General features: G+C 45.2%; 1 protein-coding gene across 3 annotated transcripts in view; it reads left to right on the plus strand.

The window, feature by feature from the left end:
- Window positions 1-26,794, plus strand: part of LONRF3 (LON peptidase N-terminal domain and ring finger 3) — a 56,206-nt gene that overhangs the window by 21,001 nt on the left and 8,411 nt on the right. For 2 of the 3 annotated variants that reach the window (XR_014521735.1, XM_083486395.1), the window contains exons 4-10: window positions 54-209; window positions 3,754-3,976; window positions 6,351-6,441; window positions 10,562-10,676; window positions 12,340-12,461; window positions 23,629-23,787; window positions 25,130-25,292. Coding sequence is in view for 2 of the 3 variants with exons in the window: in XM_083486395.1 (XP_083342521.1) it covers window positions 54-209; window positions 3,754-3,976; window positions 6,351-6,441; window positions 10,562-10,676; window positions 12,340-12,461; window positions 23,629-23,787; window positions 25,130-25,292 (1,029 nt within the window). In the remaining variant the exon portion in view is untranslated. The remainder of the gene's footprint in view (window positions 1-53; window positions 210-3,753; window positions 3,977-6,350; window positions 6,442-10,561; window positions 10,677-12,339; window positions 12,462-23,628; window positions 23,788-25,129; window positions 25,293-26,794) is intronic. The other variant, XM_083486396.1, reaches the window with a different exon arrangement.

Consider the following 26,794-nt stretch of genomic DNA (forward strand, 5'->3'; position numbering starts at 1 on the left):
ATGTGTTCAAATTAAGTAATGAAGTGTGTGTGTGTGTTTGTTTTATATCATAGCTTCTACTTAATTTAATTTCGCGTGTCCCGAGGGATGCTCAGGAACGCATGCCTGATATCCTGCAGCTGGTATCCCGTCACCCTAAATTAAAAGGGAACCTTTTAAGTTCATCACCATCTGAAGGCACCATCCATAGCCTACAAAGTTTGATCCAGGTAACACTTGTCTGTGATACTGTCCTTGTATGTTAATATTTGGTTGTGGAGGGGAGGGGAGGTGGTTGCGCAGTTTGCTGCTGGGTGAGTGTGTAGGGTCATTGGCTTGATGCATGAGTGCATGCTGCTGACCACCCGTAGATTTTATTAGCAAGGCACATGGGGGTTCTAGTTTTATTAACAAGACGCTCATGGGGTTCTCTGAGAATTGCAGCCAGTCATTAGGGAAAACCTTGGCAGAAAGGTTGGGATTGAAGACTCATTAAACTGGGTCTTATTTCTTACAACTTAAGAGTCTGGCTGGTAGATCAGACCCAAATGGTCCTAGGCCTCCCGCCTCCTTCCCAAAGCCTGGTTTGTGCTTTCCCAGCTTTGTAAGGAGGGGGAGGGCTCTAGGACCCTGTCAAAATCCTTGTGCCTCCTTCCTAAGGGGGGGGGGTCATTACCTGCCTTTGGGAAGGCAGTAAGATGAATGAGGGGTGTCATAGTACCCAAGTCCCGCCACAGCCAGGTGCTTCTGGGAAATGTCAAAGCTGGACATGTGTGCAATGTTTTTTATTTTTTTATAAGTTCTCCTTTCAAGGCCTTGACCAGAAAGTGTGATCTATGATTTCAGAATAGGCTTTGTATGGATTTACTGGGCTGCAAAGAACTGATCTTGTGTCTTTGGGCTGGTGAGATAGAACAGCCATTGTATTTGCCTTCTCTGTCTGGCCCTTGGCCCAGGCCACACCGCTCACCAGCCCTGCTTCAAACCTTCCTTGAGTGTTTTTGCCTAGCTGGAACGTATTGTTGAACTCTGATTATGCCTCTTGCTTGTCTGGATGGAGGACTGAGAGAGGGGTGAGTGGGTGGGTGGGTGGGTATAGAAGCTAGCCTATTGCATAAAGGTAAACTTTACATTATATAATAATAATAATAATAATAATAATAATAATAATAATAATAATAATAATAATTTATTATTTGTACCCTGCCCATCTGGCTGGGTTTCCCCAGCCACTCTGGGCGGCTTCCATAGAAACCAAAAATACAGTAAAATATCACAGATTAAAAACTTCCCTGAACAGGGAACATTCATTGCTCCACCCACTTCTGGCTGTGGCCCTGGCAGGGAATGCAACCCTTAAACTGTTTTATTGCTTAGTGTTGCACCCAGTGTATTATCTGTACTTTCAGCACCGGGTTTAGTGCTGTGCAGTCAGTCCCCCCCCCAACCACAAAAAGTGCACCGAGGGGGTGCACAATTAAGAAGATCCATAACTGAGAAGATCCATTTGGGGGTGCAAAATTTTGGTCACGCACAGGGCGTCATATTACAAAAGATTACCCAACTCTGCCCCTGTTACTTTTCCAGCAGGATTGTTTTTCTATTGAAGTCATTTGTTGCTCATCCTGCTTCACTTGTCTCAAGACAGATTGTGAGCAAGATGCTGTACAGGCAAGATGTTGCAGAAGTTCTATTTAGAATTACTCTGCAACCTTAAGCCTGATTTTGGGGTGTGTGTAGCTTTTTCTGCAGGGTGATTTGATTGCTTTGAAGCACTGAATTGCATTTTAGGGCTTGAGTTGGGAGGCAGTTTAATTTATGGAGTCTCCCTTCCAGCATTAAGTATTGTTCCTTGGAAACAAAGGGACCCTTACCTCTTCCCCATTCTCTGGTAGTCACCTCTGATCAGGGCTGGCCCACCCAAGAGGCAAAGTGAGGTGACTGCCTCAGGCAGCAGATCCCAATGTCGATCTTTCTCCCCCACCTTGTTCCTGATGTAGGTCTTTGCTGACGCCTTCTTCCCTGGAGGGCAGGGGCTGCCATTCTGGGGTCTGCCTCAGTTGCCAAAATGTATTGGACCAGTTTTGTCTCTGGTGGCCATCTCTGAAACCGGCCAAGGTAGCTTTGGGACAGAGTTGCTCTTTCATCATGGTGCAGAGAAGAGGTTCCTAAAACACAGCATCACTGCCAACGCATCCTACATAGCAAACTCATTCTCCAAATGCTGATCCTTGCACAGTCCAAATGGCTGTGTCTAGTATCCATGCCAAAGAGGGAGATGTGGACAAGCTTGGGGGAATTGCAATGTTTGCTGAAGTACAAAAAAAACCCCCAAAGGTGGAGAAGAAACTCCCAAAATGCATCTTAGTGAAAGCTGAGCATGCCAAGTGGACCCAGAAAAGTGTTCTGGTTGGTGGGTTAGATGGAAAACTGCAGAGAGAGGAATAGATTGGAACGGATTGTCTTGGGAAAAGGTGTGACTGGCTGGCAGGAACCCTGAGCAGGAACATTCTGCATGGCACCATTTTGTTGTGTGTCCCACCTAGAATCACAGAATCGTAGGGTTGGAAGGGACCATGAGGGTCATCTTGTCCAACCCCCCCCCCCTGCAATGCAGTGATCTTTCACTCAATGTGGGGCTTGAATCCACAGCCCTTAGAATAAGAATCTCAAGCTCTGCCAACTGAGCTATCCCACCAATAGTAGTCCCGCTCCCAGCAGACACATTAAAGTTATTGGGCCTGACTAATATAGGGACCATTAATAGACAGGACTAACTAAAGGTCTACTATAATTTAGTCACATACAAACTCCAGATTTTTATGTAGAAGCATGAGATGTACCCTGCCTGGAAGGCCCCTTGAAAAAAACTCAGATAATAGTTTGCCCCAATGGCAAGCCTTGGCTTATGACTGCTAAGGTTAAATCTTGACCGGCTCTGGTAACCAGGCCTTTTAAAGCTTAACCTCAACAATAGCTTATTTTCTATTTTGAATGTTATTAACTCCTATAAGAAGCAGCCTCAGTTTTCACAAATCAATTGAATGAAGTAGTCAATCTTTTTCAAAGCCATACCACTTCAACTACTGATATTTTTTATTTTTTAATTAACATAATACTGCTAATAATATACCTGCATGTTGCGAACCAGCTTGTTGGGCAGAAAGCAAAGTTTGAAACCTTCTCCCTGACATCTTACTTTTCTACATGCAGGGTATGTTTGGGAGGGGGGAATCATGTGAGCCTTCACTTGTAGGCTGAAATGATACCACCCTGAAGCAGATTTATTTAATTTACTGACCTTTTCATTTTCCTTTCAATATTTCCAAACTACCTCTGTATTTGTTTATCAGCTACCCAACACATAGTGATAATTTCTCTGGGAAACATGCAAATAGGAAGAAAAAATTTAAAAACCACTATATGGGAGAAGCACCATGAGAATGGGAGTTAAAATATCTCCCTGCTGCCCGTGGTGAGCAAGGAGTCGAATGAAACCTGCTCTCTTCTCTGATAGAACCCTGTTCTTTGTTATTTCTTGGGCCTCATCTGCATTCTACATTTAAATCAGTATCATACTGCTTTAACCGATCACAGCTTATCCCAAAGAATCCTGGGAACTGTAGTTTGTCAAGGATGCAAGTTAAAAAGATTGTTAATAGAGGTGTTCCATGTTCTGTGCAGGCGCGCTTTGAGGATATCTGTGAAGGTCTTGTGAAGAACATCATCTCTGAGGATCAGTAGTTCTAAAGAATAACCTTTTTCTTTGCACAGGAAAAGTTGCAAATGCGTGCTGCTCGCCGTGAAGATCAGAAAGCAGCTGGCCGCAGTGGCTTAGAAAAGTCCACCCCAGTGGCAGAGAGCAAGAAAGGTAGTCATGGCTCCTCAGCGACTGAATCAGACACCCTTATATCTGATCAGTGCAGTCTTCTAAAGAGAAAATACTGTTCTGATGAGGCCCCAAACACTGACCCACCTAGCAAAATTATGAAAAGGGGTAAGCTTTCTTTAAAAAATAAAAAAGAATCTATTTTAGCACTGAAGTAAAGTCGGGGGCGCGGGTGGCACTGTGGGTTAAACCACAGAGCCTAGGACCTGCCGATCGAAAGGTCGGCGGTTTGAATCCCCGCGGCGGGGTGAGCTCCCGTCGTTCGGTCCCAGCTCCTGCCCACCTAGCAGTTTGAAAGCACCCCTAAGTGCAAGTAGATAAATAGGGACCGCTTTATAGCAGGAAGGTAAACGGCGTTTCCGTGTGCTGCGCTGGTGCTGGCTCGCCAGTGCAGCTTCGTCACGCTGGCCACGTGACCCGGAAGTGTCTTTGGACAGCGCCGGCTCCTGGCCTCTTGAGCTAGATGAGCGCGCAACCCTAGAGTCGGTCACGACTGGCCCTGATGGGCAGGGGTACCTTTACCTTTAAAGTGGCAATGCCAAAAAAAAGGATGGCTTATAATTTTTGAGAAGTTTGCACTTTCTAATTTATATGGCTAGATGCATTTTTAAAATGTTACTTAAATTTAAATAGCAATACAGTACACCTCACCATAGTGTGGGAAGACTGAGGAGGTCACCTGAGTACCTGCTTAGACTTCCATCCAGATACTGACTGCTGATAGGCCATTTCCGGACCTTCATCCCTTCTGAAGTTTCTTTATTTAAATTGTGCTTAGACCTGAGAACCTTTCAAACAGAGGGTGGTTGTATCCAACAAAGTTTTACTCACAAGGCATTAAGGGAAAATCAAATCAATATGTTCTATAAAGTAAAGGTAAAGGGACCCCTGACCATTAGGTCCAGTCGTGGCCAACTGGGGTTGCGGCGCTCATCTCACTTTATTGGCCGAGGGAGCCGGCATACAGCTTCTGGGTCATGTGGCCAGCATGACTAAGCCACTTCTGGCGAACCAGAGCAGCGCACGGAAATACTGTTTATCTTCCTGCCGGAGTGGTACTTATTTATCTACTCGCACTTTGACGTGCTTTTGAACTGCTAGGTTGGCAGGAGCCAGGACCGAACAACGGGAGCTCACCCCATCACAGGGATTCGAACCACCGACCTTCTCATTGGCAAGTCCTAGGCTCTGTGGTTTAACCCACAGCACCACCCGCGTCCCTGATAATATGTTCTATAGGTGGTATCTAACACCTTCAAAAATAGCTAGAATGTATAAAACAAAACATTTGTTTTTTCCTGTTTTGTTGTTGTTGTTCTGATGTATCAATAAAATCTATTTTAAAAAATGAAATTAATGGACCTGCATTAGTGATGTTCATTACTTTCAGTAGGTCTACTCTAAGTAGGACTAGCATTTGATACAAATCAGGATGTCTTCAAATAGAGGGAAGAGCCTAAATTTAAATTCAGTTGTAAAATCTGAATATGTACCTTTTTGGAAATGTTACTTGTAGCCAGGCTACATGATGTGCAGAAAGAGGTGGTAGATTGTACCACTTCACATTGCATATGCCAGGGTTGACTACATCTTCACATGAAAAAAACCACCACCCTCTATGTGTAAAAAATTACCCCATCAGAAAGTGAGAGAAGCTACATGTAGGAAAGTCTTGTTCATTATTTTTTTTAAAAAAATAAATGCCATGGGGTTGGAGGATTCTAAAATACAACAAATCCCTGCTCTCTGAAGTGGCACCATCCAGAATTTTACCACTGTATGTTCTGCATAGGGACGCGGGTGGTGCTGTGGGTTAAACCACAGAGCCTAGGACTTGCTGATCAGAAGGTCGGTGGTTTGAATCCCTGCAATGGGGTGAGCTCCCATTGCTTGGTCCCTGCTCCTGCCACCCTAGCAGTTCAAAAGCACTTCAAAGTGCAAGTAGATAAATAGGCACCGCTCTGGCGGGAAGGTAAACGGCGTTTCCGTGCGCTGCTCTGGTTCGCCAGAAGCGGCTTAGTCATGCTGGCCACATGACCCGGAAGCTGTATGCTGGCTCCCTTGGCCAATAAAGCGAGATGAGTGCCGCAACCCCAGAGTCGGCAATGACTGGACCTAATGGTCAGGGGTCCCTTTACCTTTATGTTCTGCATGTGGATTAAATGCCCCCCTAAACACAATGGTGTGGGGTGAGTGACAACACTTTTCTCTAAACTATAAAACTTTTGTATTAAGCACTTATGAATGTTAGACCTTTGAACCTGCAGACACGATTGTGATGCCCAAAAATGTGAGGTGCAAATGGTGGGTTCTTGTGGGAGAGACGATTGTTAAGTCACCAATTTCGATTGTTTGGCGTTTACACATCTGTGGCCAAGTGCACACTTTTAACTCCAATATATGCCCCTTCCAGTTCTGTAATGTGTGTGTTTGGTTTTTCTCTATCTTTGTCCTGCCCCCGCCCCCCCCCCATTTTTAACAGATGCAAGTAAGGGGACAGGATCCGGTGCTGGGAAGAGTTCTCTGTTTGGATTTGTGGAACCATCAGATATGGAGTGTTCGTTGTGCATGAGGTAACCATTACTATCTTCTTGTCTAAAATAGGTGCAGGGAACTTTTCAGTCTGCAGATGTTGATTGACTACAACTCCATGCTCGCTGGGGCTGATGGGAGCTGGCATTCAGCAACTTCTGGAGGGCCAGAGATTTCTTGTGGCTCATGAGAAGACTCTCCCCAGAGTCTGCAGAGGAGGGTGGAGGAAACCCCAAAGAGACCAGAGGCACAGCAGGGCTCTGTTTAGGCTGCCCAGCCTCCCTGCCTAACAGCTGATGTGCAGGGTCACACAGCAACAGCAGCTGCTTTCCCATGTGTCCTCTTGATATTTTGGTGTGGATTGGAAAGAGACTGGGGGGAGGGAGCTGGAGAGCAGGGGAAAATAGGCCTTTAGAGGCTTTTTAGAGGGTGTTCCCTACTTTACACAATTTCACTTACGCATGCAGGGGCCCAGAACGTAACTCCCATGTAAGTGGGGGGGGGGTGCCTGTACTTCTTAAATAGGGTCCAAACCAGTGGACCTTCCACTCATCAGCCTAACTGACTCACAACTTGCTTGGGGAAAACAGGGCTGGTTTCCAGCCTTATCCCACCCCTGAGATCAAAGCAGCTTGCTCATTTCCCTGGTAGACCCCCTCAATTTCTCAAAGCCCAGGAACTCCAAGACAAACTCACCTTGCATTTCCCAGACAGCTCCATTATAGTTTATTCAGAGCATAAAGGCAGACCATGCTCCCCCAAGTCTCTTCCAGGGGTGGAAGAATATGCTGATCTCTTATGACTCTGAGCCTAACCTTTCAGTAACTGGATTCCAAGCTTCTAGGGATTCTAGAGTGCTGGGACTGGCAACCACACATGTATCAACAGTCGGATTATGAAACTTTATCAGAAATAAATGAGTCTTGAAGAAAGAGACAATGTGCATAATTTTTTAAACCAAGAAAATCTTTAATAAAAATTATTTTTTAAAAAAGAAAAAAATGGCGGGGGAAAGCAGGCAACAGGTCAAACAGAATGCAAAATAAATCAAAGTGCTTTGGCTGTATAGCTGGACTAATCCTAGCCTTTAAGCCACAGGACAGTATTTTATTTTATTTTTTAATAATCTTTTATTAAGTTTTATCAATAGAAAAGTTCAGAAAAATACAAAAACAGAAAAATACAAAATACAAAGATACAAAATACAAAGATACAGCTCAGCTTTTAAAGGCTTTCTCTCCTCTCCTTGGAGGGAGCAACCCATGGCTCTTTCTGCCCAGTGACAGCCACAGTCAGTTTGTCAGATATGTCACACCTCCCATATGGGAAACCCAAGTACCCTTTTGCATTTGAACAGAACTGGCAGGAAATAGGTGACAGACCGGCTTAGAGAAATGGTGGAAGCAGGAGATCTGTCCTTTGTGACAGATGCAAACCAAGGTGCACTGATAACTCAGGAATAGAAACCCACTTGAAACCAATTCCGGAACCTGCTTAATGCTAACCATGGTTGATGGTTGTGCCAACATAACCCTGAAAGCTGGAGGGTGGAATTCAAGTTCTTCAGGAGAGGGAATGAAAAGGAATGTAAGCATGAACACCTAGAAAGAATTGTTCAGGTTGCTAGGCAGGTGATAGGTTGCCTGAATTGCTGGAAATCCATGCAACTGATTTGGCATGGGTCTGAGTCTTTTTACTTTAACTTGTAGAGCTTGTCATAATTGCCCATAAGGAAATTCAACGAAATCTGCATACTGTATTTCCATGAACCAGTAACCCAGTGATCTCATCTCCAACCGGCCCAAGCTGTTATTAACCCAGTTTGCCCGCCCAACTAAGTAATGTAGTTGACCTACATCCAGGGAGTGAGTCAGGGACAGACCAAGAAACCTGCATAAACACCTGCAGCACACCTAGGTAATCGGACAGAATTTCTCCGAGGCTGCTTTTTAATCCTCTCCCCTGATCCTTCTCCATAAAACACATTCAGACTCGTACGCTGAACTGCTTTGAACTCAGGTGCTTGAATCCTCAGCCTTTTTCCAGGTGAGCTAATAGAATACAGCCGTACCTCGGGCTACAGATGCTTCAGGTTGCGTTTTTTCAGGTTATGGACCTCCGAAACCCGGAAGTACCAGAACGGGTTACTTCTGGGTTTTGGTGGTCGCACATGCGCAGAAGCGCTAAATCGCTTTTGCTCATGCGCAGAAGCGCAAAATCGCAACCCGCACGTGCGCAGACGCGCTGCTGCGGGTTGCAAACTTGCATCCCGCACGGATCACGTTCGCGACCCGAGCGTCCACTGTAATTTTGGCTGCTCTGCTGGAAGTGACAAGTTGCTGGAGGAGAGGACTTTCAGGCCCACTCCAAATATTAAAACTTTCAGCCGCCACCACCGTATTAACATTTCAGGCCCCCAATCTATAACAACTTTCAGCTGAGTCATGGCTTTCCCCAAAGCAGCCTGAGACTGTAGTTTGTAAAAGGTGCTGAGAATTGTTGGGAGACCCCTATTTCAGTGTTTCCCAACCGGTGTTCCGCGGCACACTAGTGTGCCGTGAGATGTTGCCTGGTGTGCCGCGAGATGTTGCCTGGAGGGAGGCGGGCGAGGGCGTTTGCTTCCTGGAGGACTTGTGGGAAGCCGCCCCTTCCCTGGGCGACGCGCCGCCTCGCGACTCCGGAGTCAGTCCCGAGGGCTCTCGGAGGGACTCATGAGCGACGGCGCGACGGCTCCGGGGCGCGCTCAGCCGGGCCGCCGTGCGCCCCCGCTGCAGCTGCCCGGCGTGGAGCGCGACACGGAGCCGGCCGGGCTTGGAGGCGCCCAGGTAGGGCCGAGCCGGGCGGGGGCGGGGAGGTCTCAGTCTGCTGCGGGCGCAGGAGGGCGAGCGGGAGAGGGGGAGCCGTCGGGTCTCCTGGAAGGAAGCGAGGCGGCGGCTGAGGGGGATGCAGCCCCGTCCCCAGCAACAGGCGCTCCTCGAAGTGAGGAGCTCCGGCTCTTGGGAGTGGAGAAGGGGACTTCGAAAGCGGCCTGGAGGAGAAAAGCCCCGATGCAGCGAGAGCGGGGAGCGTGCTGACTTGTCCAGGCCTCCTCGCTTTGTGCCGTCCGCTGCCGGGAGCAGGACATGGGGGCTCCTCGTTCGCATGCTTTCCCGGGTGATCGGTGAGGGTTAGGGTTAGGGTTAGGGTCCCTCAGTCCCTCGCTTTGCTGCCTCCTCCCCCCCCACCCCCAAAGCTTGGAGGTTCCCCGGCAAGGGGGAGGGGAAAAAATTGAAAACTTTCACTTTCGTGCGTCCCTCCCGGCGTGACGCTGCGCGCTGACGTCACGGGGCTGTAATGGTGGTGTGCCGCGAGATTTTTTTCATCAAACAAGTGTGCCTTTGCCCAAAAAAGGTTGGGAAACACTGCCCTATTTCCCTTTCAGAGCTACAGTTTTCACAGTGCCCTGGGAAGAAGGATTGGTTGTTAAATCACTCTGGGAATTGTAGCTCTGTGAAGGGAATAGAGGCCTCCTAGCAACTCTCAGCATCCTTTACAAACTGCTGTTCCCAGGGCTCTCCATGGTATTGCTTTTAACTGTATAGTGCATGTGGGGCCCTAGACACATAAAATAAATTTCTACTTATATGATTTCATAGTTACACATATGCACACACGTATTAAGGAAACCCTATACAGATCATCTTCTCCACTATTAAAGGATCTCATTCTCTCTGTGGATCCTTATATAGTTAATATGTGACTATTGACTATATAACACAAACAAAGGGACATCAGTAGGTTCAGGGAAATCCCAGGATTTGGAAAGAAATTAAAAATTCAGGAAGGGACACCTCAGTCAGCCCAATGAGGACTGAGTATGCTCAATGATCAAGGCATTCTGACTGATTTAGACAAGAAAAATGAGGAAACTGAGTGGAGTATCCTCCAAAAGGGTAAGGCTGGCTGGCTGAAACTCTGGATAGGAAGACCTCACACAGCAACATTCTGTTGCTGTTCTACTTGTAACACTCCTGATGTTTTTGGTCCTTGGGACGTTTGGAACTTCACCCTTGCCACATTGATTGTTCATGGGTGTCAACTGCTGTGAATTCCCATGCCTTCCATTATTCCCGCTAAAAGATTGTATTGCTTTTCTTTCCTCTCCTGATTTTTCCGCACCAGGGTCTTCTACGAACCTGTCACCACCCCTTGTGGACATACCTTCTGCCTGAAATGCCTTGAAAGATGTTTGGATCACAAACCAAATTGCCCCCTGTGCAAAGAGGGTCTCTCAGAGGTGAGCCTGTGTTGCTTGTGTCTTGTCACTGATGTTTCTCTAAATATTGGCATGCACCTGGGGTGGGTTAGGGACTGAAATGAGTCGTGAAACTGGAAGGACTCTATCGCAATGGGCAGAACAACTGGTTTCCATGCAGGAGATCCCAGGTTCAAATCCCTCCATCTCCATGTAGGGCTAGGAATTCCCCTCTGGAATAGGCAGCTTCCTGAGTTCTTGTATTGAAATGCTCCTTTTGCCATAGCCCATGTTAAGCATTCTGCTCATGCCCCCTCAACCCCTGCCCCTCTTGGCTTATGAAATACAGCAGAGGGAGGGTAACTGGTTGGGTCCAGTGGTTAATGCTTCACTGCATGAGGGGGTGGTCCCTGCTACTTCTAAAGAAACTGGCTCTGGACCCTAGGGATTGGAACAGCTATTGACCAGTTGCCAATAACCCGTTTTGGGGGAAGGTGGTGGAGAAGTCTGTAGTGAGGCAGCTGCAGGCATTATTTGAGGGCGCGGATTGTTTGGATCCATTCCAATCTGGGTTCAGGCCTGGCCACAGAACTGAGTTGCCCTTGGTTGCCCTGATGGATGACCTTTGCAGAGAGCAGGACAGGGGGGGGTGTGACTTTGCTCCTGCCGCTTGATCCTTTGTTGGCATTTGATACCATTGACCATGGTATCCTGCTGGACATTCATGCTTATACAAGTCTATCCCAATGCTTAATGGGACGCGGGTGGCGCTGTGGTCTAAAACACAGAGCCTAGGGCTTGCCGATCAGAAGATTGGCGGTTTGAATCGCCACGGCGGGATGAGCTCCCGTTGCTCGGTCCCTGCTCCTGCCAACCTAGCAGTTCAAAAGCACTTCAAAGTGCAAGTAGATAAATAGGCACCACTCTGGTGGGAAGGTAAACGGCGCTTCCTTGCGCTGCTCTGGTTTGCCAGAAGTGGCCTAGTCATGCTGGCCACATGACCCGGAAAAACTGTCTGCGGACAAACACCGGCTCCCTCACTCTATAGAGCAAGATGAGCGCCGCAGCCCCAGAGTCGTCCATGACTGGACCTAATGGTCAGGGGTCCCTTTACCTTTCCCCGATGCTTACAAATACTGGTGTGAATTTTAATCCATTTTAACATTTCAGTCCATTTAGCATTTAACATTTTGTATGTTTTAGGTTCCCTGCTAGGTATCAAAACCCCTACCATGTTCAGGGCATGCAAACCACTGTGTGGAAACCCTCCCCCACCTGCCTTAGTCCCAACCCCATCTTTGCCTGCCCCACACTTGATGTCAGGTGTAGAGCAGGTAGCAATGCTTGGTCGGTGAGCATGGTCTCTTTGCACCCGGAAATCACACAACTCCCCGCCCACTAGTAGAATTTAGCATATTGGGCTTCTGCCCCAGAACCTATTGATTCAGACATGTTAATGGCACTATTATTTGCTTGTCACATTTTATTCCATACACCCTTGAAAGGGCTCCAGGTAGATACAAGGAAGGGCAGTTTCAGAGGCCCTCAGGCTGCCCCCACTAAAGGCTTGTCAGCAGTCTGTTAGCTAGAGGACAAAAAAAATAAAATAAGATGAAGCTGAAGATTTTAACAGGGGAAGCTGCTCTAACGGAATCCTGAACATTTCTAAACCAAGCCTGAGAGGAATCCCTGTTTTCTGTTCCAGTGTTTGGCAATGAGGAAACACTGTAAGACATTGCTGGTGGAAGACTTAATAGCAAAGTACCTTCCCGACCAACTCACAGAAAGAAGGAGGCTCCATGAAGAGGAAATTGCTGAACTTTCCAAGTATGTCATATGTATTTTACCCAGTCCCCTCCAAGTGGATTTCCCCTCTTCCACCTCCCTTCCCAATATTTAACCCTCCAGGAGTGAAGAGTTATGAAAAGTGTCAGAAAGTTATTCTGTTGACGTAGAACTGACCCAGTGCATTGGGGGAGAGAATCAGAACCTTACCTCAAATACACTCAGCTATCAACCTACCAAAAAATGGTTTCATGTAACAAATGTTTGCAATAGTTCTGTATAATCATTTTTAAATACAGTGGTACCTCAGGTTACATACGCTTCAGGTTACATACGCTTCAGGTTACAGATTCTACTAACCCAGAAATAGTGCTTCAGGTTAAGAACTTTGCTTCAGGATAAGAACAGAAATCAGGCTCCGGCGGCACGGCAGCAGCAGGAGGCCCCATTAGCTAAAGTGGTGCTACAGGTTAAGAACGGTTTCAGGTTAAGTATGGACCTCCAGAACAAATTAAGTACTTAACCTGAGGTACCACTGTAGATTCATGGATAAGGGTTATAGCTAGCTAATTCTTGCTTACAGTAAACCCACTGAAATTAATAGACCCAGGTCCGTTAATTTCAATAGGTCTGCTCTTGAGTGGCTACAACCGTAAGTGTTTATGACTTAAGGTTTGACCTGAAAGTTTTGTTTCTTAATTATCCTGTCAGCTGGGGTAGAATTCCTTTGTGCCCAAGGTGTTGTTGGGGTTTATGCGAGCAAAGTCCAGTGAAGCAATAAAACTTATTCACCTGAAGGTGAAGGCTTAGGAGAATTTTCTGACTGTTGCCTCCTTCAGAACCAGCTCACCCATTAGGCAAGGTGAGCCTGCTACTTCAGGCGGCAGGAGCCCCCGGGAAAGCACACCCACAGGCAAAGTGCCAACTCTATCTGTGCTGATTTTGGGCAAAATTGCGTCCATTTGGGGCAGGATTTCTCCCAAAATTGCATGAGACCTTGTGGCACTGATGGCAGTGCCTAATCTCTGCCATGCTGGATGGGGCAGAGCAGGCAGTGACAGGAGCAGATAGATGGTGGCAGGAGAACCAAGGCAAAATTGGCACTTCTCGGTAGTGGCACCCTCCCTGTGGAACACTCTCCCTTCAGATGTCAAGGAAATAAACAACTACCTGACTTTTAGAAGACACCTGAAAGCAGCTCTGTTTAGGGAAGTTTTCAATGTTTGATGTTTTAGTATTTTTGGAAATGTGCTGTGAGCCGCCCAGATTAGCTGGGGAAACCCAACCAGATGGGCTGGTAATAATAATAATAATAATAATAATAATAATAATAATAATAATAATAAAGCCTATCAGTATTCTCTTGAATCTCTCTCTGGTTCCAGAGGGGATTCACATAAGCTTTTAGCATTCTCAGAACCAGTGGGTTTTTTTTAATTAAAAATGTTTAGAGGTACTCTTATTTTGACTCAAAATAAATAAATATAGTAAATGGACAAAAGTACAGAGATTCACAAAATGTTTAGGGGTATTCATACCCCTGCGTCCCCACAGAAAAAAACACTGCTCAGAACTCTCACACCAAGCAGGCTTTGGTACCCTATCTCCTGCAACATCTCTGTGCAGAAGTCTGCATTTGCAAGCTCCCCTTCTCTGTTCAGTTGAGCAGAAAGGGTAGGAACACGATGTGCCATCCTGGTACAAGATAAGGGATCACAAGCTGCGACCTTGATTCTCTCGTCAGCAGTACATTGAAAAGATAATCCTCTGTGCCCAACAGATCATAAACAGGTGTTTGGAGAAGGACAAGAGACTGGGGGGGAGGGCTAGTTCTGAATAACCCTCCATGCGCTGCTGGAGAGGTTCAGCAATGTGTAAGCTGTGCGTGGGTTTCATATGGCTGATGTACTTACTGATTACACTGTATGTGATGCACCAAGCCCCCCGGGGGAGCCTTGCCCACTCTTTTTAGCTAGGCAGTGGGGAAAAGCCTGCTCTGTTGGAAATTGTTGGGGTGTAGGGATGTACCCATCCCTAATTTTGACTGCATCAAGATGGCTGGGGTTCACAGGTTGGGTTTTGCTCTATGGCTGCATTCAGACAACATTTTCTTTACATTTCCTCCCCCCCCCAAAAAATTTTTTTTTATTGATTTTCCAGACATCAAAAAAGGAAAAAGGAAACAAATAAACAAACAAACCAACATAGATCCTAACTGTAATAGTTCCATTTTTGTTAACATTGCTGGGTGACTTCTTCAAATCCCCCTGGCTGAGTTTCTATGTATATCATTGTAACGGTTTTCCAAAACTATTTTCACATAAAATTTACTTAGTCAATTAACATCTTTCTTTCTTTTCATTTTAACTTTAAACATACAGTGGTGCCTCGCAAGACGAAATTAATTCGTTCCGCAAGTTTTTTCTTATTGCGGGTTTTTCGTCTTGCGAAGCACGGTTTCCCATAGGAATGCATTGAAAATCAATTAATGCGTTCCTAGGGAAACCGCTTGCCAGGCTGGCGGTGCGGAGAAGGGCTTTTCTCCGCACGGCAAGCCTTCAGGACAGGTACGGGAACAGAGGGGAAGGGGCGCAGCGCTTTCCCTCTGTTCCCGGGGCTTGCGTGGGAGGAGGGTTTTTCCTCCCCACCGCCAACATTCAGAACAGCATTCTGAATGTTGGCGGTGGGAAGGAAAACCCTCCTCCCACCCCAAGTCTTCAGGAAAGCCATCCGATGCCGGGCGGCGGGAGAAGGCTTTCCCCCTCCCCCTCCCGGCATCGGAGCTTCGTCCCGATGCCGGGCGGCGGGGGGAGACGTTCCCCCTCCGCCGCCCGGCATCGGGGCGAGACGTTCCCCCTCCGCCGCCCGGCATCGGGGCTTCGTCCCGCCGCCCGGCATCGGGGCTTCGTCCCGATGCCGCGCGGCGGGGGGAGACGTTCCCCCTCCGCCGCCCGGCATCGGGGCTTCGTCCCGATGCCACGCGGCGGGGGGAGACGTTCCCCCTCCGCCGCCCGGCATCGGGAGGAGACGTTCCCCCTCCGCCGCCCGGCATCGGGGCTTCGTCCCGATGCCGCGCGGCGGGAGGAGGCTTTCCCCCTCCGCCGCCCGGCATCGGAGCTTCGTTCCGAAGCCGGCGGCGGGAGGAGGTCCGAGGACAGTGGGGAAGACACGCTGCGCTTCCCCGCTTTCCCTGAGATTTCCCTATGGGCTGTCGTCTTGCGAAGCAAGCCCATAGGGAAATTCGTTTTGCGAAGCGCCTCCAAAACGGAAAACCCTTTCGTCTAGCGGGTTTTCCGTCTTGCGAGGCGTTCGTCTTGCGGGGTACCACTGTATTGTTCTATAACATGACATATTTAAATCCTAGGCCGATCTGGTACTTGCAAGTATTTCTATTTTAGTTATCTTAGCATATTTAGCTAAGTAGTCTTTAAATTTCATCCATTCCTTCTGGCATTCCTCCTCCTTCTGGTCACGGACTCTTCCGGTCAGGTCGGCTAGCTCCCCAAAGTCCATCATCATCATCTGCCATTCCTCCACTGTTGGCACTTCTTGTGTTTTCCAATTTTTAGCCAGCAAAATTCTAGCAGCAGTTGTGGCATACAAAAACAATCTAACATCTTTCTTGGGCAATTCTGAACCTATTATTCAAAGAAGAACATTTTCTTTACATTTCCTTACCTGATAGGCCACATGCAAACCATACATTTAAAACACTGTGGTGCTACTTTAGGCTATCATGGCTCCCTCCCCCACCCAAAAAAAATCTGGGAGGTGTTAAAACATTTACCACCACCACCCTTGGGGATTGTTGGCTATCACTCGCATAGCTGTCGTGTCCCTTATTTGAAGGGACAGTCCCTTATTCCAGCGCCATGTCCCGCTGCTGTCCCTTATTGATGGATGTCCCTTAAATGTCCCTTAAATGATGTCCCTTAAATTTCAAAGGAAGCAGCTCCTCTCCCTCCCTCTCTGCCGGCCAGGGAGGAGGGAGACTCCAACTGTGTTGCTTGGCTGTGTTGCTCACCCAATAAAAAGTCTAAGAACGACTGGAGGTGGAGCTTGCATGCCTTGTGTGTGGCTAGTTAATGCAAACTGAGGGGGTTTTTGAATGCTGGACGCCATTTTGAATGTTGAATGTGTAAGTATAGAGCATAGCTGTCAAGTGTCCCTTATTTGAAGGGACAGTCCCTTATTCCAGGGCCATATCCCGCTGCTGTCCCTTATTGATGGATGTCCCTTAAATGTCCCTTAAATTTCAAAGGAAGCAGCTCCTCTCCCTCCCTCCCTGCCGGCCAGGGAGGAGGGAGGCTCCAACTGTGTTGCTTGGCTGTGTTGCTCACCCAATAAGAAGTCTAAGAACGACTGGAGGTGGAGCTTGGATGCTCTGCGTGTGGCTAGTTAATGCAAACTGAGGGGGTTTTTGAATGCTGGACGCCATTTTGTTGCACGTGCTGCTGCAAACTTTGCAGTGCAAAGCCAGGCCGGGGAGCCATCTTAAGTTGAGGCTGCATAGGCCTTGTGGTGCATGTGATTCAGATTCTATTCAGTTGAACCTCTGGTTACAAAGTTGGTTGGACAGTGTTCTCGAAGCTACCAGCATGAGTTTGACCAGACTGCAGGAGTGCCTGGAACAGGTGAGGCTGCAGGTCCCTTATTTTGGCTGCTGGTCCCTTATTTTCAAGGCTGCTGGTCCCTTATTTTCAAATCTGTAAGTTGACAGCTATGCACTCGTAGCTGAGTAAGATTGCCTTCCATGAGCACAGTCTTAACAGTGAGTCCGTAAGTGACTGTGCAGGCCAAATCTGGATCACACGTCCTTCCACAGTGGGGGCATTGGTTTCCAGGCAGGAGTTGATCATGGCGTGGATTTGACAAGCATGCCTTCCTCTTAGTATGTTTCTCCCTTGCTTCCTGAGTTCAAGTGTCTTCAAAGCTCATGACACCTTGGTAAAGGCTATTCTCCAATTGGAGCACTTGCAGGCCAGGAGCAAGGATTCATTAAGAATGAAGTCTGTTTTTCTCTGAGAGGACCCTGTTCTTGGGTTTAAGCAAACATGGCTTCCCCCAAAGAATCCTTGGAGGTGTGGTTTCCCAAGAGTGCTGAGAGTTGTTAGGAGACCACCTATTCTCCTCACAGAACTAAAATTACCACAGAACTAAAATTACTGTAGCTCTGTGAGGGGAATAGGGGTCACCTAACAAACAACTCTCAGCACCCTTAAACTACAAGTCCCAGATTCAGGATTTAAACTGAATAAGTTAAAAACCAAGGTTTTAGAGAAAAATCTAACACTGATTGAGAGAGAGAGGTTTCAGAATGAGACAGGTTTAACAGTGGTTAAGAAAGTGAAATACCTGGGGATTAACATGACAGCAAAAAAATGGGAATCTATTCAAAGACAATTACGAAAAATGTTGGGCTGAAGTGAAAAAAGATTTAGAAATCTGGTCAGCCGTATTGCTGCGATAAAAATGAATGTATTGCCTAGAATGCTGTTTCAAACTTTGCAAATTTTGGACAAAATGGACTGTTTCAAGAAGTGGCAGAGAGATATCTCTAGATTTGTCTGGCAGGGCAAGAAGCCTAGAATAAAATTTAAAATACTAACGGATGCAAAGCAAAGAGGTGGATTTGCCCTGCCAGAACTTAAACTTTATTATGAATCAGCAGCTTTTTACTGGTTGAAAGAATGGCTGCTTCTTGAAAACACAGACATTTTAGATTTAGAAGGTTTTAATAATGTATTTGGATGGCATGCATATTTGTGGTATAACAAGGTCAAAGCACATAAAGCATTTAAAAACCATATTGTCAGGAAAGCATTGTTTAATGTCTGGATAAGATATAAGGACTTATTGGAAAACAAAACCCTAAGGTGGCTGTCACCGATGGAAGCGAAAGCTCAGAAAAAGCTCAATATGGAGGTCAGATGGCCGAAATATTGGGAAATTTTGGAACAAGAGGGAGATAGACTGAAATTGCAGAGTTTTGAGAAATTAAAAAACAAAGTGCGAGACTGGCTTCATTATTATCAGATAATGAAAGCATATAATTTGGACAAGAAAATTGACTTCCAGGTGGAAAAATCAAAATTAGAAACAGAATTGTTAGAACCCAAAACTAAGATTTTGTCAAAGATGTATAACTTGCTGTTGAAATGGAATACACAGGATGAAATGGTGAAATCTGCTATGATTAAATGGGCACAAGATGTTGGACACAACATAATGATGGCTGACTGGGAACAGTTATGGACCACAGGTATGAAGTTTACGGCATGTAATGCCTTAAGAGAGAATATTATGAAAATGATATACAGGTGGTACATGACACCAGTCAAGCTTGCAAAAATCTATCATTTGCCCGATAATAAATGTTGGAAATGTAAGGAAACTGAAGGTACATTCTTTCACCTTTGGTGGACGTGCCCAAGGATTAAGGCTTTCTGGGAGATGATTTATAATGAACTGAAAAGGGTATTTAAATATACCTTTCTGAAGAAACCAGAGGCCTTTCTCCTGGGCATGGTCGGCCAAATGGTGCCAAAGAAGGACAGAACTTTCTTTATGTATGCCACAACAGCAGCAAGAATACTTATCGCAAAGTATTGGAAGATGCAAGATCTACCCACCCTGGAAGAATGGCAGATGAAGGTGATGGACTATATGAAATTGGCGGAAATGACTGGCAGAATCCGAGACCAGGGAGAAGAGTCGGTGGAAGAAGATTGGAAGAAATTCAAAGACTATTTACAGAAATACTGCAAAATTAATGAATGTTAGAATGATGTCAGAATGAAGTTAAGTGGTTTAAGCAGCAATGTTTTAGGTGTATGAAAAATGGATTATTAACAGGAGAAAACTCAAAGTTATATTATATTAAGTTAAAGGATTAAGATAAAAACAAAGAGGGAAAGAAATTGCTGAATTAACTAACTGAATTGGAATACAAAAAAGGGAGGTGTGAGGAGGTCAGGGAAGCAAGGATATGAATATATGACATGGAAAGATTGATGTGTTTTCTTTTTAAATGTTTTTTATCTTCTTTCTCTATTTTGTACTTTTTTCTTTTCTTTTTCTTTTTGTTTTTTCTTCTAATTTTTTATTTATGTAATTTTTTTCCTTTGAAAACTTAATAAATATCATTTAAACAAAAACAAAAACAAGTCCCAGATTCCTTTGGGGGGAGCCATGACCATTAAAAGTAGTATAATACTGCTTTAAATACATGGTGTTGCCTGAATATGGCTATGATCTTTCCCACAACATAAAAAACCACCTGGGAATCTAGTGGAAGTTTAGTACCCATTCCGTGTTCATTGTTTCCAGAGAGAGAGAAAATCAGCTTGTCACCCTGTTAACTTGGAAAATAGCAGGAGTTGTGTGTGACTAAATATGAAGCGGCATCCCAGCATACACTGCTTTCTCACCATTTAAAAACTAGTGTTCCTATGACGGCCTCTTATACGTCATTAGAGGTTTCTTTATCCAACAAAACGCATTCCAAAGGAAAATAAGGGAGAAGAAGAAAATGGAGATATGGGAGGAAATTAGAAAAAAGGAAAGGATCCTTTTCCAAAAACCAGATGATGAACTAATTAAGCAAAGTTTAAAAATTTTACAGACGCAATTCTCCATGATAATAAATGAAGAGATAGAATGGAAGATAAAATGGTTGAGACACAGAAATTTTGAGTTTGCAAATAAATCCGGCAAACTTTTGGCCTGGCAATTAAAGAAGAAAAAGGAAGATAGAATCATCAAGAAAATTAAAATTGAAGACAAGTGGATTCAAGAACTGAAGGAAATTAGTAAAAACTTTGTTAGTTTTTTCAGAAAACTATATAAAGAAGGTCCAGGGACTCTAGAAAAAATAATTGATTATTTGGGCAAAAATAAACTACCAATAATACCTAAGGAAAAAACTGAAATCTTGAACTCACCAATAACAGCTATGGAGGTGCAACAAGCTATGCAAAGATCAAAAGTAGGAAAGACACCAGGCCCAGATGGTCTCCCAGCTAATTACTATAAAAAGTTAGAACAAGCATTATTTCTTCCCATGAAAGACCTAATGAATAATATTTTGGCAAATGGAAAGCTACCGAAAACCTGGAAGGACAGCTTTATTACTCTTATCCACAAACAGGGAACAGATGCCTCAAACATGGCCAATTATAGACCCATTGCACTGCTAAACAACGATTACAAGATATTCACAGACATTCTTGCAAATAGATTAAAAATAGTGCTGAAAGAGATAATTCATAAAGATCAAACTGGATTTCTTCCCGGACGATTTATGCAATCCAATATTAGATGTGTGATTAAAGTATTAGAATATTTGGATATTAAAATTGATAAACCAGCAGCTATTATGTTGGTGGATGCTGAAAAAGCTTTTGATAATGTGTCCTGGAAGTTTATGAAAAAATTAATGGAAGAAATCGGACTGGGAGAAAATATTTGTAAAGGAATAAATGCCATCTATTCGGAACAATATGCAAAATTGATCATTAATGGAAGAATTACTGAGGAGTGCAAAATAAACAAGGGAACCAGACAGGGCTGCGCACTGTCACCACTGATATTTATCTTGGTGATGGAAGTCTTGAACAATCAGATAAGAAGGGATCAGCTTGTTAAAGGCATCACTCTGGGAAACAAAACATATAAAATTAAAGCTTTCGCGGACGATCTACTTGTTATGACTGAAAACCCTAAAGAAAGTCTGAAAAGAGTGCTGGAATTGATTAAAGAATTTGGAGAAGTGGCAGGCTTCAAGCTGAATATAACAAAAACAAAAATGCTTGTTAAAAATGTAACCACAGAAGAAAAGGACGATTTAGAAAAAATATTGGGCCTGAAAATCTCCTCAAAAGTGAAATACCTGGGTATTTGGATCACCCCCAAGAACATAAACTTATTTCAGGATAATTACACCAAAACTTGGTTAGAGATTAGAAAAAACTTTGTAACCTGGAGTAAACTAAAATTAACATTTCTGGGTAGGATTTCCATTATAAAGATGAATGTACTTCCAAAATTAATCTTTTTATTTCAAATGATTCCAATACTGGGCGAAGCAGTTTGTCTCAAGATATGGCAAAGAGAAATTTCCAAATTCCTGTGGGAAGGGAAGAAACCTAGGATTAAACACCTGATCTTAATAGACATAAAAGAGAGAGGAGGCTTTTCCCTACCCGACCTAAAACTTTACTATGAGGCTGCCTGTTTCACCTGGCTAAAAGATTGGTGCACGTTGCAGGATAGGGACCTCCTCGACCTGGAAGGTTTTGACAACCGTTGGGGATGGCACGCCTACCTAATATATGGAAAAGCAAAAATTCATAAAAACTTTACCAACCATATAATAAGAAAGTCACTCTTTGCTGCATGGGAAAAATATAAAGACCTGATGGAGACTAAAGTCCCGTGGTGGACTTCTCCAGTAGAAGCCATAGCAGTAAAACGGAAAAATACTCAGGAAAGCTGGCCAACATATAAAATACTTCTAAAAAATGAAGATAACCAAATAAAATTAAAAAACTTTGAGGAAATAAGAGACCACATTTCAGACTGGTCCCAATACCATCAGTTATTTGAAAAATTTAAATCTGACAAACAAAAGGGGTTCTCAACAGAAATTTCCCGATTTGAATCTGATCTTCTAAATTCTAAAAGAAAAACTCTTTCCAAAACTTACCGACTCCTCCTTGACAGTCAAGGAGGAGGAGGTAACAGTGGCAATGGTGAGGTGGTCCCAGGATTTTGGCCACTCAATAACCATGGCCCAATGGGAAAATTTATGGAAGATCAATTGGAAATTCACAAATTGTTACACGATTAGAGAGAACTTTCAAAAAATGCAACATCGATGGTATCTAACACCATGGAAGCTTTCAAAAATGTATAAAAATGTATCAAGTAATTGTTGGAGATGCGGAGACTCAGGAACATTCTACCATATGTGGTGGATATGTAGGAAAATACAGGTATTCTGGGAGAGTATACATGCAGAACTGCAAAAAATGCTAAAGATCTCTTTCAATAAAAAACCAGAGGCCTACCTCCTGGGAATAACAGATTTGGATATTCCACAAAAGAGGAAGGGTATCTTTTTATATGCGACGGCAGCAGCAAGAGTTTTGATCGCAGCAAAATGGAAGAGTAATGAAATCTCCTCTATACAAGATTGGATCCAAAAGCTGACAGAATATGCCAAATTAGATGGTTTATCAGAAAAAATAATAAATAAATCAAAACAGGAATTTGTTTCTAAATGGGAGGTTTTTAAAGAATATCTGAAAAATAAATATAGTAGTTTAAATTCTGTTGCAGCATTCGAGGAACTTCAGTAATAGTTTCAGGGTAGATATAAGAAATTAGATTTAATGAGAATAAGTTTAATTATGAAAAAAAAGTGTATTGACAATAAGTAATATGAATTTGAAGTATGGAATAGACGGGAGGTTGGGTCTTTAGTGTTAAGACCAATAGATGTTTTATTGTTTGCTAAGAATATTAAGTGTCTATGGTTATTTTTGTAATTTGTGTGTAATTCGGTATTTGTGTTTTTTGTTTGTTTGTTTTTCTTGTTGTATAAATAAAAAACTAAAAAAAAACTAGTGTTCCATTGCAGTATATTGATCAAAAAGCCACAGTCCCATAACACAACAGATACTGCAGCATAAAAGGGATGTTAGAAACTGAGACAGAAGTGCCAGGAAAAACTAACACAATACAGTGGTACCTCTGGTTACGTACTTAATTCGTTCCGGAGGTCCGTTCTTAACCTGAAACTGTTCTTCACCTGAAGCGCCACTTTAGCTAATGGGGCCTCCTGCTGCCGCTGTGCTGGTGCCGCGTGATTTCTGTTCTCATCCTGATGCAAAGTTCTTAACCCAAGGTATTGTTTCTGGGTTAGCGGAGTCTGTAACCTGAAGCGTTTATAAGCCAAGGTACCACTGTAAACCCCACATATGAATGCAGACGACGGCTAAAAATCTAGTAGATCAGCAAAACAATACAAAAAACCAGGAACTGCGGGCTTTCTCTCCTAAAAAGAAAGAAACGATATTCTGAGTTGATCGCCGCCCTCTCTGTCAGTTTAATATTTGCCCCTCTTCCACACCCTGCCTCTCTTGTGTTTTGCATTGTGAGCAAGTGTGGCATGTTCAGAGTCTTAACCCAAACTTTTGTCCTGCAGCTTGAATAAGAACGTCCCCATCTTTGTCTGCACGATTGCCTACCCGACCGTCCCTTGCCCGCTGCACATCTTTGAACCATGCTACCGACTGATGATCCGCAGATGTCTGGAAACTGGCACCAAGCAGTTTGGGATGTGCCTTGGGGACCCTGTCAGAGGGTGAGTGACAGAGAGCATGATGCTGTTATGTGCTGCTAGACCAGCTTTGCCCAACATGAGTCCCTCCGGATGTTTTGGATGTGGGGGGAGGGGGAGGAAGGGTCACTGCGCAGTGGTAGTGCACAATTTTCCTTTCATATCCAGGGCTCTTCTCTGAATAACTGGGGACCTCCTCCCAGTTGGTGTAGACCAGAGAGGAATAAGCTTCTTGAGTCCAGGGGCCACATTCCCTTCCCAGCAGGGGCTGAATTCCAGTGGTGGGTAGTACCAGAGGAAAACGTGGGTGGAGCAACAGGTGAACATTTTGCCTTTGTACAACAGGGTAGTTTGTGCGCACACTCACTCTTTCCTCCACCCAGGGAAGCAAGAGGTGTTATCAAAATTCAAGGGCACATTCCAGCCAGGCATTATCATGGACTGGTTGAGCACAGAGGAATGGTGGGAGAAACCAGCTGAGGAACCCCCAAGGGTAGATGGCTCAGAGCCTGTGGAGTGGTGGTGGGGCAAAGATGAATGGACAGAGAGAGAAGAGGGGCAGAGTGCAGGGAGGAGGTGTTGGAAGCTGAAGACGCAACAGGGTTTAGTGAGCAGGAAGAGGCTGGGGCAGAGAGCGGTACAGAATCTGAGGCAGAAGAGGAGGCTGTAGAGGAGGGGGGCCAAGAGGCAGAGAAGAAGCCAAGTAATCTCCCTTTCCTGCTGCGACCAGCTCCCCTCCATCTTGGTTGCCCAGTACCCACAGAGGTATGAAGAGGGCAGAGCAGAGATACAGAAGGTGAGGAAGGCTCAGGCTCCTTGGAAGAACCCGGGAGGAGACTTAGCTGTGGGAAGGCAGGGACCTTCAGTCCTTGTCACTCCCTTATAGGGGCAAGATCCACCAGCTGTACTCACTAGGCCTAGCCTCCTGAGCTGTCCCCCCCCCTTTAATAGCTCACACTAATGCTGTGTGAGTTATTACTGACCTGTTCCTGGTACCCAGCCCTGACAGGTATCAACACTCAATGAGGTTGCAGCGCTGGGCTAATGAGGCATGTGGTGTGGAGAGAGTCATGAGGGCCAAATAGAGAGGATTGGAGAGCCACATTTGGCCTTTGGGCCTGAGGTTCCCAACCCCTGCTGTAGGCAATAGTGAGTGAGATGGATCAATGGTCTGATTAGACAGCTTCCTATGGTTCTGTGGACCACAAGCTCCATCTTGCTGGGGGTAAATCCTAAAATATCTGGAAGGACACCAAATTGAGCAAGTCTGAAGTAGACTGCTGAATGTCTTCACCACTGACCTGTGGAAACTGCGGCCAGAAAAGAGTAACTCTTGTTTCTTTACTTTGTCCTTTCTGGCTAACAGATTTGCAGATTATGGCTGTATGCTGGAGATAAAAAATGTTCAGTTCTTTGCTGACGGCCGATCTGTGGTTGACAGTATTGGCAAGAGGAGGTTCAAGGTGTTGAAGCAAGGCCAACGCGATGGATACAACACTGCAGACATTGAGTACATAGAAGATCAGAAGGTGAGCATTGACTCGATGTGCCAGAGCTACAGCTTCCAGAGTTCCCTGGGAACAGGAATTGTTGTTAAACCACTCTGGAAACTAGAGCTCTATGGTGTCTCCAAACAACTCCCAGACCCTTTAAAGCAGTGTTCCCCAACCCCCGGGCCGCAGCCCGGTGCCGGTCCGTGGATCAATCGGCACCGGGCCGCCTGAGGAACTTCAAATCATTTCACTGTGGCGGGTGGCCGAGGCGCAGAGCATTGCGCCCTCTCAAGCCCGCCCATTGTGTGACAATAGCGAATGAAAATTCGCTGTTGTTACACTGATGCTCCTCCTGGCCAATCAGGGAGCGGGTCCTCCCACTTCCTGATTGGCCGAAAGGCAAACCTCACGCCATTGGCCGAGGAGGAGGCGCCACGGGAGGACTGAGGACTCGAGGTCGGAGACGCGGGGACTGAAGAGAAGCTGCCGTGAGGTAAGTGCACGGAGGGGGGGGGACTCAGCTCAAAACAAGCGGGCCACGGAAAAATTATCAAACATTTACCGGTCCACGCCGATAAAAAGGTTGGGGAGCACTGCTTTAAAGGACTACAGCTCTTAGAATTCTTTGCAGGGAGCCATGAACGTTCTCCCACAGGAGGTGGTGGACTCTCCTTCCTTGGAGGTTTTTAAGCAGTGGTTGGATGACCATCTGTCATGGATGCTTTAGCTGAGATTCCTGCAGGGGGTTGGACTAGATGACCCTTGGGGTCCCTTCCAACTCTACGATTCTCTGATGCGTAGTAGGGGTGTGGTCTTGTGCCCTCCCTTGACCATAGGACCGACAAAATAGTAACAGGACTACTTTGTTCCTTAGGCTCAGGGAAGGTGTCTGTCATGGTCTTGGCTCTGCAGACCCTAATTTGTGGAGTCCTGATGTTCAGCGGTCTCCTGCCTACCACTCTCTGGTTCAGTGGGCCCCAGTATCTGGCTCAGAGCCAGGAAGCCAGTCAAGCCCCTCAGCAAGTGGGCCTGCGGCTACTGATTCAGTGTTGTGGCCCCCACTGCATTCTGGGTTCCTGACATATCCATGCTTTCTTTCTGCTTTAATTTAATTTAATTTAATTTAACAGGATTTATATACTGCTTCATCAAAACCTACCTGGTTTACATAAATATATACATTAAAATTACCAGGTAAGGTAAGTTGGGTGGAATATTTTTTTAAAATAAAACCAGCAGGTTCAAAGACAAACATATATAAAATAAAACTACATGTCAAATTCACATGTCTGGGTAGGCTTGCATCATCATCATCATCATCATCATAAATTATAGCAGGTGCCAAAAACAGTACAGTAAAGGCAGCTGCTTAATATCAATTATTTATTACCAGTATCATTGCATAGCCCCCTTTCCTCCAAGGAGCTGATTGTGGTATACTATTTTATTCTTGCAACAACTCTGTGAGGCAGGCCAGCTTCAGTGAGGAATGCCTTGACTTGAGCATCCCAAATCCAGCCTGCAATCTTGATAACTAA

This window comes from Podarcis liolepis, assembly GCF_965112155.1.
Source record: "Podarcis liolepis genome assembly, chromosome: Z".
NCBI classification, from domain to species: Eukaryota; Metazoa; Chordata; class Lepidosauria; order Squamata; family Lacertidae; genus Podarcis; species Podarcis liolepis.